The sequence below is a fragment of the Micromys minutus genome, assembly GCF_963924665.1.
Source record: "Micromys minutus genome assembly, chromosome: 1".
Lineage (NCBI taxonomy): Eukaryota > Metazoa > Chordata > Mammalia > Rodentia > Muridae > Micromys > Micromys minutus.
Genome location: NC_137969.1, coordinates 9,661,891 through 9,675,978, shown reverse-complemented (window position 1 = coordinate 9,675,978; position 14,088 = coordinate 9,661,891). Strand labels below are relative to the sequence as shown.

The window sequence follows — 14,088 nt, the reverse complement described above, 5'->3', positions numbered from 1 at the left end:
ACACATACTAACATCCAGCAAAAGAAGTCAATAGCTGAGGGAGTCAGGGGAAAGACAAGGCCCTTCAATAAAGGGACCATTGTGCCTCTTCAAATAAGACTATTTTCTTTCTCATTTCTGCTCCCCTGCTGCGTTCTGAAGGTCACTGACTGCGTCTGCACGAGCCAGGGAAGTCACCAAGGGCATACTTGGCAAGAGGAACTAGAAGTGGGAAAGGATCCGGGAGGTTGGGACAAGGAGAAGAAGTCTGGGGGTGGGGGGAGATGAGAAGAAGGGGGAGGAGGAGGAGGAAGAAAAGAAGAGGAAGGAATAAGAGGAGGAAAAGGAAACAGAGAAGGACAAGGAGGGGAGAGAATGAGGAGGAGGAGGCAGTTTTATCACAAGGGACAGCCAGGCTGGCTTGTCTTCTCCCAGACAGCCCAATGACCTTCTTCCCTTTAGCTGACCACTCCCCGGGGCTGGCCTCCCTGCTGCTCACAAATAGCTGCCCAGCTCTGGGGAGGCCACTCAGAGGCTCTTCCTCAGGCCTCTAGCTGGGCTGCCCTGCACTTCGCCGGAGGAGAAGAGGCTCTGGGGAGGGCTGGACAGGTGCGTACCAAACTGAGGCTCATTTCGTTCCTTCATGAGTGTGCTTTAGAAACTGGGTTGGGCAGCCAGCACTTGTTGGAAAAGGTTTAATCATGTTCGTGGGAGAGAAACCCAATTAGTGACCGGCCTGGCTTTTCTGGAGTGGGAGAGGTCGGACAGAGCTTTCTGCTTTGGGCCTGCAGAGGCTGGTCTAAGAGGCCACTATAAATGTCATGTATCTTTGGACACTGTGTCTTGGGAGTTGAAGTTATGAAGGATTAGCAGGTACTCTGAAGAGTCACCTGCTTTGCAAAGTCATTAGCCCAAGGGTCCTGTTAGCTCTGGCTTATGACAATGGCTCCTTCTAAAGAGCAGCTAGGGATGATAATACTTGAGGAAAGGAGATATATGAACAAGGGAGGCTAGGTTTACCTGGGGGCGAGGAATGATGCTCTGTGCTGATGTTTTGTTTTGTTTTGCTTTTTAAGAGAATATCTTTTTAAACTGTCAATTCCTAAAAATCTCTCTCCCTCCCTCCCTCTCCCTCCCCCTCTTCCTCTCCCTCTCCCTCTCCCTCCCTCCTCCCTCCCTCCCTCCCTCCCTCCCTCCCTCCCTCTCTCTCTCTCTCTCTCTCTCTCACACACACACACACACACTCCAGTTGGAGTTTGCTCTAGGCTTTGCAGGAAGAATTCCTGTGGCAAATCATGAGCACAGAACATTCCCGAGAGACAGGCAGGGGCATCTTTGTTCTTCTTCAGCCTTTTCTGGGTCCCCCTTCCTTCCTTGGACTCCACAAAATCTCCCAGAGGATGGTCCCCACCATGCCATCAACAGCTTCTCTCTGGCAGCAGTGAGAACCTGCTGTGTATGAGGGTTCTAGGTGAAACCAATGCAGTGTGGTTCTGAAGCTGGGCTGGAGAGACCACTCACTTTCAAGTTCTGCCCTTAGCTCTTCAGTGACTATGTAACCTTGGGAGAGACTCTTCCTCCTGTGCCCCTGCTTTCTGCTCATTTGTTTCCAGATTAGCACCCACCTCACAGGGTGCTTACCGGGATTCAGACCCTGGGACTAGGGAGATGGCTCAGGCAGCGGTGTTTGTCATACAGGCCTGAGGTCTGAAATTTGAGCTCCAGAATCCAGGTAAAAGCCAGGCACAGTATGGAGGCTGGAGGGTTGGTTTGCTGGCTTATCAATCTAGCTGCATCAGTGATACACACACACACACCACACACACACACACACACCTACATATGTCTAAAATTCACATATGCCAAAGGCTTTTTAACAGTGCCTGGCCCAAAAATTCAACAGGTGTTGGCCATTCAGATTTCCCTCTGAAGCTTGGTAGCAAGCAAGCTCCTGGGAGGTAGGTGTGCCTGCGCCCACTTGCAAATGAGGGCCAGGCCTGAGAGGAAGCAGGTCCAGCTATATAGCTTGCAGCTTTAGCACAATCGCTACTGAGCACCAAAGACAGCAATGGCGGAGAACCTCGGAGCGTAAGTGGTAGTCAAGTTTTAGATTCATGGGGTGAGTTCCCGAATCCATTCTTATAATCACCACACTAAATTGTCCTTCTATAACAGCTTCGGAAAAGAACTCACACTCCATTCATTTTAAGTGGCCCCTACTCGGGGTTGTAGAGAGGCTCTAAAAGCACAGGTGACCTTCAGCTGCCCCTTGGAGGCATCATTAATCCCTTAGGGCAGCTTTAAAATGTGAAAGTATCTCATTTATAAATATCTACCTTGACCCTCATCACGGCCCTCGATAGCAGAACTGGTCCTATTTCACACACAGGTAAGGAGCCAAGACTATGGATGGCAGCCCTACGAAGCCACAATAGAGTCATCTTCCGTGTCCTTGGGTGATGTACCACACACACACACACACACACAGAGGCAATGACTATTTACCCAGCATTTACCCAGGTAACTGCAGTAAACCGTCCAGGCATGTTCCTAAGAACACAGGACCATCTGAGCTGTCTCTGTGCACACATCTTGCTATCTTATGTAAGGGACTTGGGCATCCATGGATTTTGGAATCCACAAGGCATCCTGGAATCAATCACCCACATATCAAATGAGTCAGCTGTGTTGTAACTGAGGTTGGATTCTGTACCTTTCCGTTGTCTTTGATTGGGCACCAGGATATTTAAACCTTTCTCTTTTTTCTTTTTTTTTTTTTAAAATGAAAAATCCAGTTAAGCTCTTCTGAGTTAGAATATGCATCTTGGTTTTAAAAACTATAATCCAGGCTGAAAAGATGGCCCAGTGGGTAAAGCAAAAATGGGAGGGTCGATCTCCAGAAACCATACAAAAAGCTGGATGGGTAAAGTGGTCCTCCTGTAATCTCAGTGCCCCGAGGAAGACATAGGAAATTCCCCATCTGGTGAACTGGACTCGTAGCTAGACAATAACAAGACTCTGTCTTAATACATAAGGTGGGGAGCAATTGAGGAAGACGTCTGATACAGACACACACACACACACACACACACACACACACTGATGCACACTCCACACTATCCCAATGCCAGACCTGAGCTTCCAGTTATCCCTACCACTGCATAAATCCTAGCCCACATCCTCTTGGGCCTGGTACCCATAAGCACCCACACATTCTTCTCTTTGGGGGACCTTGGCGTTTGGCAACTGTCTCTCAGCTTCCTGCCGCTTCCACCACACCCATGCCCTTCTCTGCCAACGCCACTGAGTAATAGGTTTTTTGGTTCTAGCTTTGGATCCTGCAATGCCCCTCCCCACAGTCTTAAGGCTGTCTCTCGTGACTGTCTCTGTCCCTAGATTGTACCCATTTCTTTCTCCAGTCTTCTTGGTCTCGAAACCCAGCCCTTGTCCTTTCTTATGTTAGATCAGAACCTGAATTTTGTGAAATTGATGTGTGATTTTACACATTTGTGGAATGGATGTAGTGTTTTAAAATCTGCACATTACCCCCTCTCCCCCGTGTCCCCAGCTCAAGGCTCAAACTTTAACCCGAGAATTGTGTTGGAACAGCTCGAGGAGCTGCCCATCTTCACCGCTGCCTTCATTCAGTAACTGTGTGCCCTGTTGTCCGGTGTGAACCTAGGAGCTGGACATGACTGGAAATGGGCACAGCCTAGGGACAGACAGAAACACAGAGGCACAGGCTGAGGACCCAGTTAGGGAACTACTGAAGATACTCAAGGGAGAAACTATGAAGAAAACTGAGTTGGTACCATCACAAACTCCAAGTAGGCTGAGTGGTGGGGAACAGGGTACTGACACTTCAGAAAGAGGACTCCGTGCAGGCAAAATCCAAGATGGCGAGGACAGCTAGTCTTGTGTCTGTCTGCCAGAAGGAAAAGCCTGGGAGAGCAAGCAGGGAGGTGGGGAGAGTTAGGGATCTAGAAGGGCAGTGAGACCCCCTGTGTGTCTGTCTGTCTGTCTGTCTGTCTGTCTGTCTGTCTGTCTGTCTCTCTCTCTCTCTCACACACACACACACCCTAAAACTCCCTCCAGCTATTCAATATGGAGAGTTTTTGAATACAGGTTTTTTTTTTGTCACTTCTGTAAACAAACCCCAACCCTGTGTTTCCTGAGGCACATTTGCGACCCCACCCCTACCCCCCCAGTGAGACGACCCAGGCAATCCCTTGGGGACTTCGGGTTTGGGATGTGAGAATGTGGAAATTTCAAATGACTAAGACTTGCTTTCCTCCCACTGGTATGGCGGCATTCCACAGGTGCAGAGCCTCAGCCATGTTGGCCTTCCTGTTCTACGGCCTGCTATTGGTGGCCTGTGGCCCTGTCACCTGGGCCATGTCAGATCCCGGGGAGTCCAGCATCGGCTTAGGTGACAGGCTTGACCTGGTTGAGAAGATAGGCGACACGCATGCCAAAGTGCTGGAGATCTGGATGGAGCTAGGACGACAAAGAGAGATGGGTGCCATGGAGATGCACGCCATCTGCAGGGTACAACCATCAGCCACCCTGGCCCCGGACCAGCCTCAGATCACCGGCTTGGTCCTCTTCAAGCAGCTGGGGCTTGGCTCCAGGCTTGAGGCCCACTTCAGTCTGGAGGGCTTCCCAGAAGAGCAGAACGTCTCCAACCGCGCCATCCACGTGCATGAGTTCGGGGACCTGAGCCAGGGCTGCGAGTCCACCGGATCGCACTACAACCCGCTGGGCGTGCAGCACCCGCAGCACCCGGGCGACTTCGGCAACTTCGCGGTGCGCAACGGCCAACTCTGGAGGCACCGCACCGGCCTGACCGCGTCACTGGCCGGATCGCACTCGATCTTGGGCCGCGCCGTGGTGGTCCACGCCGGCGAGGACGACCTGGGTAAAGGTGGCAACCAGGCCAGCCTGCAGAACGGCAACGCAGGTCTTCGGCTCGCCTGCTGCGTGGTAGGCACCGTCAGTCCCCGGGCCTGGGAGAGCCTGGCAAAGGAGCTCAAGAAGCGGCGGCGGGAGAACGAGTGCAAGACCATTTAAGCATCACTCAGGGCCCCAGAGCCCAGCCCTGCGTGCATAGACGCCTCCATGCGCCCCCAGACGCCTCCATTCACGCCAAAGGCCACCGGGCGTCCTAGACAGACGCCTCACCTTAGTCGCCTCTGCGCGCCCCACAGGCTTCCACGTACCCCAGAACCTCTGTATGGCCTCAGATGCCTCCACGAACCTCCTCAGCCACCTCTGCGAGCCCCCAGATGTTCCCACGTACCCCGGACACCGTCCCTCTGTGTCCGAGGCACTTTGTGTGTCCCACGAATCCTTTCACACAGTCTGCACTTCCACAGACCCAGAACTCCTTCTTGCCCTAGATCCACCCTCGAGCTCCTTTGAAATCCCACAAGCCCCTAGAATCCCCTTTGAAACAGTCTTTGAGTCTGTTCCCAGGAAACCCTCTCCTTCCCCTCAGAGATGGGACGTCCTCAGATACTCCCCTTCTACTCCAAGGACCTGGGGGGGGGGAGCGCCTTTGAGAATACCATCTTGGGGTGTACTGAAATATCGACCACCCCACTTCATTCTGTCCCCTTTTTGTTTTCTTCCTGTTCCCTAGCACCTGAGACTCCTCTTTTCCCTAGAGACCTCGGTTTTCCTCCCTTTGTTTCTTCTAGGTGCTCTGGGACCACACTGACACCACCCCCCTCCCCAGGATTCCATGTTCCTGATCACCTCCCGCGGGGCCCCTGGTTCTGTTTTCTTCTGTTTCCCATATGGTGCCTGCACCCCAAGGAGAGCCGCTCCTGTGAGACTCTCTGGCAACCTTTATGTTGCTCATTAAAACCACAGCAATTCAGTCCTGCACTGGCCTCGCGTACGGTTTTGAGACTCTGCAGCTTGGTTATTTTTTCTTTTTCCTCCCCCAAAATATCCCTGCGAATTTGTAGGCCTCCTCCTCTAATGAGAGAAGGTTCTATCATTAATTACTGTGCCTTTTGGAGCACTGAGGATTAACATTTATACAAGGACACGGAAATGTGAGTGTGTGTGTGTGTGTGTGTGTGTGTGTGTGTGTGTGTGTTCTTTACGAAAGGATACCTACACAGCCAAGAGCCAAAGAACTCAAAGATGGGAGAATAAAACCGATCTGTTCTGAAGTGAGTCCCTAGCCTGATGAGAAAGAGGTAAGTGTTGAGGTAGCCAGGCATGCAGCTCCCCAGATATCCTCAGAACAGCCTCTGCATGTCTTATGCCTTTGTTTTTTTTAAATATTTATTTATTTAATGTACATGAATAACATAGTAGCTGTCTTCAGACACACTCGAAGAGGGCATCAGATCCCATTACAGATGGTTGTGAGCCACCATGTGGTTGCTGAGAATTGAACTCAGGACCTCTGGAAGAGCAGTCAGTGCTCTAACCACTGAGCCACCTCTCCAGCTGTCTTATACCTTTTAATGCCCAGTCTGAGTGTATGAGATAGTACCTGCCTCCCAGCACGGACTTCCCAGGCTTGTCCCTCGAGGCAGCCTCCACCTTTCCTGGATCGCACCTGTCAGACAAACCAAACCACAGCCAGGAATCCTCTGTGCTGAGTGCACCGTCTCCATCGTTAAAAGCTGTGCTAAGAGACGCTGACGACATGGGGACCGATGATGGGGATGAATGAAATCCATAGACAGCCAGATCTTCTCCTTTGTTACCACGTGATGGCCAGCTCAGAGGCACAGGGAAGCCCGACCTGGGGTCAGCACGAGCTTCTCGTCACTTGCCATCTGTTCTTCTTGGGTGGGCCCCCTGAACATCCTAGCAGGCCCAATCCACCTTTATTCTGCTCATTCATGGGGTGAGCCATTATCCTTAGGGGCCCAGAGATAAGAAACAGCAGGAAAACGGCAGGAGGGTATGGCAGGCCACTGGAAAAGCGAAGGAATGACTATAGCATGCTCCTGGGCAGCGAAGACCTGGTTGAACCCCAGCTCTGCCGCATGCTTCCAAACTGTAGAAACTGAGAGAATCGCAGAACCTACTTTGTAAAGAGTCATCTCGCAGGGTTGTTTTGAGGCCTAAGTCAGGTGTTGTTTGTGAGAGATGCTCAGCAAAACAAGCATATTTAATACAAAGGTAATTAGTCTGAGAACAGCTACAGCTGAAGTCAAAGACCTGTCCCTAACAACGCATCTTGTGAGTCAGTGAGTGTCCTGTGAGTAGAAGGAATTCGACACAAGAAAGCTTGCCACAAAAAGATAGGATTTCTCTGTGTAGCCCTGGCTATCCTGGAACTTGCTCTGTAGACCAGGCTGCCTCTGTCTCTTGGGTGCTGGGATTAAAGGTGTGAACCACCACCACCCGAGGGTCCTAAGAAGCATTTCTACAGCCAACCAACCAGAGTAGGAGACAACTCTGCCTGTTCAGCTTGGGGGTGGGGAGAGGCAGAAGTTTAGGAGCTATAAGGCGGACATCTGGTTCTTGGCACTAAACCTGTGTGCCACCAAGACCGCCCACTGGACTCCACTTGGTCCCTGGCCTCTATTTTTACTTCCTTCATCTTAGAGATCTGGTTTAGGGATCTCTTTACGTTTGCTGGTTTGACTTCCCGGCCCGCTTGCTAATCAGTTTGCCGGTTTGACTCACAGGGTTTGCGTTCCTTGCCGGGACTTAAACCCACACTTGTTTTGATTTCTTTCTGTAAAATTAGAAGCATTTGATGTAATGGCTGCACCTACCCACAGCTGGGAAGGCAAGAATAATGCTTGATCCCCTTGTAGCTTACACACAATGTAGACAATAATTAGGGATGCTATCTTTAGATGTTAGGATAAGCTGTTTCTCAGAATGGCAGGGATGTTTTTAATTTTTTTTTTCCTGAGTGGGGCTTATTAGTGCACATACACAAAAATACTAAAAATCTTAAGAAAATAGAGCAAATCAGCAAGTGCTCTGGCCAACTTAAAAGCCTGCAGGAAATAAACCAACTGAGTTTAGATCTGCTGTTTGAACAAAATGCATAAAATCCTTACATTCTCCACAGTTTTCGCTACTACCGTATGATCAAAGAATTTCAGGTGACGCATGGTAAGGGATGAACTGTTACCATAGGCTGGAAGTCACGCGCAGCCTGGGCTTGGCCTTGGTGAAGGTTTGGGGGAGGACAATGTAATGTCGACTGCTGATCCCCCAGTCAGAAAAGCTGACACTTAAAATTTTCATTTTGTGTATGTGAGTGATGGGGCCGGGATGGGAGCATGCAGCTGCTCTGATACATGTGTGGAGATCAGGGAAGAACTGTGGAATCCATTACACGGGTTCTGGGCATTGAACCCCAGTTGCTAGGTACGTGCAGCAAACACCTTTACCCACTGAGCCACAGAGCATGCTGTCCTTTTCGCCTTCTCCTTTCCCCCTTCCTCCTTCTCTTCCTCCATCTCCTTCTTTTCTTGCATGTGAGTATGTTTTCCAACAAGTGTACACATGCATGTGCACATGAATGTGCGTGTACATGTGTGGGACCCAAGTGTGCTGGCAGGTGACTTGTTTGACCCCTCTCCATTTCACACACTGAAGCAAAGTCTTTTACCAACTTTGGAGTCTGATCTCTACCTCACCCCCATCCCCGAATTTTACATGGCTGCTGGGATCCGAACCCCAATCCTCAGCCCGCAGAGCTCTTTGCTCACTAAACCATCTCCTCGGCTCCAGGCCTTTCTATTTGGGGTAACAATGGTACCGAGTTCCAGTTCCGCACAGTGATGGAGGAAGCAGTCACTGTGTGCAGAGAAGTGCAAAGCACGGAGGGTAATTTAATGTCGCATGTGTATAGTGTCGACACGTGCGTGTGTGGGTGTCAAAGGACAACTGGAGGTGTTACTCCTAAGGCACTGTCCATCACTTTTGATGTTCTGAGATAGGGTCTCTCATTGGCCTGAGACTTATTAAAATTCTAACCTGGTTGTTCAGTGGGCTCCGGGGACATTTGTCTCCGTACACTGGGATTACAAGTGTGTGCCACCATACCTGGATTTTTGTATTGCCCCCACCCCCAAACCTCTGCCAGACCCCCACTTCCATTCTGGAGTTCAAACCCAACTCCAGTGTAACAGGACACCCCTTATCGAAGGAGTACCCATAGCTGTTGCGTTCCTTCCACCCACAATCCCGGCCACAAAATATTCCCCAAAGTGAAACTTTTCAGTGTTGTGTGGACCTGCCCTACACAGCTGAAAGAAATCACTGTCATTTAGTGAGAGGTGTAAATTGCCCCCATGCTGAGTCACGGTGTTGTGTGTGTGTGTGTGTGTGTGTGTGTGTGTGTGTGTGCATGTGTGACTGTGTGTTTGCATGTGTGACTGTGTATGTGCATGTGTGACTGTGTGTGTGCATGTGTGTGACTGTGTGTATGACTATGTGTGAGAGTGTGTGTGTGAGTGTGTGTGCATGTGCCTGTGTGTATGTGTGTGTATGTGCATGTGTGTGTGAGTGTGTGTATGTGTGTCTGCATGTGTGACTGTGTGTGCATGTGTGTGACTATGTGTGACTGTGTGTGTGCAAGTGTGTGACTGTGTGTGTGCATGTGTGTGACTATGTGTGTGTGACTGTGTGTGTGAGAGTGTGTGTGTGAGTGTGTGTGCATGTGCCTATGTGTATGTGTATGTGTATGTGTGTGTGAGTGTGTGTTGGGGGGCAGGGTGTAGAAAAACCAAGAAGGACAAAAACGAGTTGTCATTGTAAAGTGACAGATAGGACAGAATCATATTAATAAGCAAATAAAATGACCTTGTGAAGTCAGATAGTGATACAGGTGCAGGTTCTCTCGGAGCAGGAGTGCAGCAAGACTCCGATGTGAGAAATGTCACCGCCGAGGTCCTCTCTAGAACTTGGCATCCTGATGGATGATGGGAGTGTGTTAGGAAGCCATGCAGGAACCTAAACTAAGGCAGTTGAGTCCAGTTAGCTGTGGGGAGGAGGCTCTACCAGAGACCTTCTGGCTAGTAGAGCTCAGAAGAATGATCAAGAGGGTGACAACGGGGCTTGGGAGAAAGAGAACAAGGGTGAGAAAGGCTGGCTTCTCAATCACTAATCCACTTCCACAAACACCCTGTGGACTGTTCATAACTAGGGTTCACAGGCACAGAAAATGCAGAGTTCAAACAAGCTCTCTTTAAGGACCATCAACTTAGTCTTATCCCTCTAGACTTATCTCTGCATTCCGCTGACCAACTAATTAACTAAGGTAGAAAACTAACAAGACAGCTATGCAGGAAGCAGGGGCAGGAGGAAAGAAAGCCAGGAAACAGGGCAGACCATGATCAGAGAGGAGGGGAGAGGACGTGGTCTTTCCCTAACTAACGACAGTTACTTTCCAGCTCAAACCCATAGGCAGCAGAATATTCTCCAATCCTAAGCAAAAGCGGAAAAGCTATGTGGGCTCAAGTCTACATAACTGCTCGTGCTGCTGCCTAAGACGTGATTCTGTTTTGTCCGTCTCTCTTTTGGTGTCTTATGTCCAGGGATAACCCAGAGGGTATACCTTGATGAACCCATCACAAAAAGTTACTTCTTAGCTAGGCATTTAGGAATAGGTGTGTGACAAATTGTGACTAACAGGGTGGAAGAAACCCTCTTATCTTCTTCTTTGCCTCTTAAAAGCTATTTCTACATATGTGTGGGGAGACAGCCTTGTGCCTTTGAATATCTGTGATAATAGAAGGTCTGTGTGCCTGTTACTGACCCCAAACAGGCAGAAACGAGAGACGGATACTGAGAGCCCTGGAAAATTCCTGAAGCAGTTCCAAGATGCTCCGCACCAGGCTTTCTGGCCACACAACAGAATCCGTTACCCTACTGCTTCCGTCTCTCTGAGTGTGAGCTGGGAACACCTGGATAGATGCAGCTTATGTGGCAGAGTTGAAGGGAGAGTTCCGCAGCCAACTACTTTACAGAAAGACCAAAGGGAAACCATAAGTAGTGACTGGACTCTCTTTAATGTCTACAGAGTAGAAGAACCATGTCAGGTAAACACAGAAGTGGGGATGTTGTTGTCATAGTTACACACACACACACACACACACACATATATATATATATATGTAATAATATATATATATATATATATATATATATATATATATATATATATATAATCAGCTTAATGGCTCACTCCATCTAATAACACAGGTGCCTGCTGTGCTGGCTGCATACATTGAGCTCAAGCTATGGACCCTATTATCCTGGCTCCCCAAAGTACAGACCCTGAGGCTCACTACAGTTTCTAGACTGTGCTAGAGTTTACTATAACCCCCCTTATCTAAAAGTGGTGAATGGTCACAAAGAAGTGTACCTGTTGGGTATGTGTCCAAACCAAGAGCGTCTAGGAGGTGAGAGTGTTTATTTTGTTTTGACTGAGTCACATCTGGCTGGGTCTGCCTTGGCTATTCTGGTGCAATACTGACCACGTGCAGCCTGAGAACCAGCTCTGGCCCCCATCCAGCCAAAAAGGCACCTTCAGGACTATTGGCATGTGTAAACTTGCAGCCCCAGGGCCTCCTTCCCTAGAGGGCTGGACTTCAGAGGCAGGGGACAGACTGAAATACAGAGGGATAAACAGAGCTTTGGGGCTCCCATCAGAAGGTGTGTCCTTGTCCCCAAGAATCCCAGGGCACAAACAGGGTTTAGAAAGAATGGGAACACATTTCTCCTCTGAACTTCTCTTTCTATCTGGAGTTTCTGAGATCAACTCTGGACCCTGGTGCCTAGATACAAAATTCTGCTGATGGAGTGAATGCTTTAGGATTCGTCAGTGGTGTAAGAAACTGGGATAACAGTGAGCTTTTCCCAAACCCCCGAAAACCACACCATCCGATATGCAGCTTGGGCTGGATAAAGGCAGCTAGTACTTCTAATGTCATCTAAATAACAATAACACAAAAATCAGATCAGCACTGAAAAGTCCACTACCCCTGGCAGCCGCTTGTTACCCATCCCTCCAGACCTAGGCTAGAACACGCAGAGCAGCAAACAGCCTCTCATACCTGCAGTCTAGCTTTCCCAGCCTGCTCTTGTCCCTCTCTCCTGCCACTGTGAAACACTAGGTGCCAAGATGCTGGGGACATCCTCCTGGACCACTAGGTGACAGAGCGCAGGCATGGCCTCATAAACACATTTCATTCAATCACATCTTTCCTTCTGGCCATCTAGCTATTCCCAAGACTAAGACAGGGGGCGGGGGAGGTGCTAGCCTTCCTAGCCTGTGCCATCATCTTGATGGACAACATTAAATGTTAATAGAAAAGCATCTTCTCTCTAATAAAACAAATGCTGACAGTAAAGAGGGATGTGGAAAGGCAGCCATATGGCAGCTGTGGTTCCTATGCCTGGCCAAGTTCGCAGCAGCATGTCTTCAGTAGACAGAGGTGACGCTGAGAAACTTGCAGACCAGCTTTAATGACTCAGACAGAGCTGGCACCGTTGGGTGTTCCCAGCTTGCGGCAGGATCAGAGGGTTTTCTCATTTGTAGACAGGAAGGTGCTGAGCAGGAAGTGGCTTGGATGACTTTTCTGAAGCCTCAGCCTTTCCTCGCTGTCCCTGTTGCCTTCAGCGTGTCACCCTGTCAGTCCCTCTCCCCCTCATGTTTGGACAGTGTCTCCATCCTCTGAGATGCCTCTGTCACCTCCTACACCAGATGCTTTGACCTCTGGCTGCATAGAAGGCAAGGGGTCCTGGAGAGTTGTGGTGTATTCCTCCTGGGAGGCCAGGCTAGATGAAGACAGCCCCGGCTCACACCTCTGTTTCTCCATGGGAGCCTCCCTTGGGACGTCCTCCAGGTCTGCAGGCCCCTGTCTCTCAGTCAGTTTCGTTATCTCCCTTCCCGCCATGTTTACTTCTTCTGAAGGTGCCAGAGAATGGTGAAAACTCAGCGGGGCTGGGGAGCTGACAGGAGGCTTCCCAGAATCCTCAGGCACCGGCGCCTCAGCAGCTGCACAGTTTGCATCGCGTTCCTGCTTCTGAGTGTCCCCTGAAAACAGGCAAGGGATAGCATTAAACCTGGGGCAGCAGGTTGCTCTCGCCTTCCTCTCTTGATAACTCCCACCCTGCCACCTGCCCAAGGCCTCTCAGGACCCATGGCTTATTACTCTTTCCTCTTCTAGGCAGGGCTCTGCAGCCCGGGGGTATCCAAGGACCCATGTTGAGAAGCCATGCCAGCACCTTCTCCAATGAGGACAAAGTCACAGGTTCCTGGAAACCCATGCCTTACTAGTAGGCCTCCTATATACATGGAAGACTAAATTTGAGAACAGAGGTTGTTCTTTGGAAACTGGGGGCCTTTCTGGATAAACAGAGAGTCTGGCTGCCTTCAAAGAAGGAAGAGGGTAGCTTGGGGAGGTGTGCTGGCAGGTTTCAAGTCAACTCCACACAAGCTGGAGTTATCACAGAGAAAGGAGCCTCCCTCGAGAAAAATGCCTCCATGAGATCCAGCTGTAAGGCATTTTCTCAATTAGTGATCAAGGGGGCAGGGCCCAGCCCATTGTGAGTGGTTTCATCCCTGGGCTGGTAAACCTGGGTTCTATAAGAAAGCAGGCTGAGCAAGCCAGGGGAAGCAAGCCAGTAAGTAACATCCTTCCATGGCCTCTGCATCAGCTCCTGCTTCCTGACCTGCTTGAGTTCCAGTCCTGACTTCCTTTGGTGATGAATAGCAATGTGGAAGTGTAAGTGGAATAAACCCTTTCCTCCCCAACTTGCCTCTTGGTCATGGTGTTTGTGCAGGAATAGAAACCCTGACTAAGGCAGGAGGGTTAATGTCATCCTGCCCCTCATACTCCATCAGCACCTTACTGTCTGAGGGGAATCCCCAATGTTTGCCCAGCCTCAGACATAAGGCTGTGTGCAAACAGCTTCAAGCTCCCTCCTGAGGCACCAGACCCTTGGCCTTAAACCCCTCTATCAATCGGAAATTCTAGAGGTACAAGAAGTGGGAGTCAGAAGATAAGGGACAGGTCCTGGGAGCTGGCCCCTTGTGCCCATTTCTCCACTCACTTGTTCTATGATCACAGATCATCTGGTCTCTGTTCCTCAGGTAAGTAAAAGGGA

At 49.9% G+C, this 14,088-nt stretch overlaps 2 protein-coding genes across 2 annotated transcripts in view; one reads left to right on the top strand and one right to left on the bottom strand.

The window, feature by feature from the left end:
- The first annotated feature begins 445 nt into the window (after nucleotides 1-445).
- SOD3 (superoxide dismutase 3) lies at nucleotides 446-5,868 on the top strand. Its single transcript, XM_080937356.1, has 2 exons — nucleotides 446-588; nucleotides 4,299-5,868. The coding sequence occupies exon 2, from the start codon at nucleotides 4,315-4,317 to the stop codon at nucleotides 5,047-5,049; it is 735 nt and encodes a 244-aa protein (XP_080793482.1). The 5' UTR covers nucleotides 446-588; nucleotides 4,299-4,314; the 3' UTR covers nucleotides 5,050-5,868.
- A 6,474-nt stretch (nucleotides 5,869-12,342) lies between these two features.
- Nucleotides 12,343-14,088, bottom strand: part of CCDC149 (coiled-coil domain containing 149) — a 93,902-nt gene continuing 92,156 nt past the window's right edge. The window contains exon 12 of the mRNA XM_080933300.1: nucleotides 12,343-13,015. Within this exon, the coding sequence (XP_080789426.1) occupies nucleotides 12,627-13,015 (389 nt within the window). The 3' untranslated portion in view covers nucleotides 12,343-12,626. The remainder of the gene's footprint in view (nucleotides 13,016-14,088) is intronic.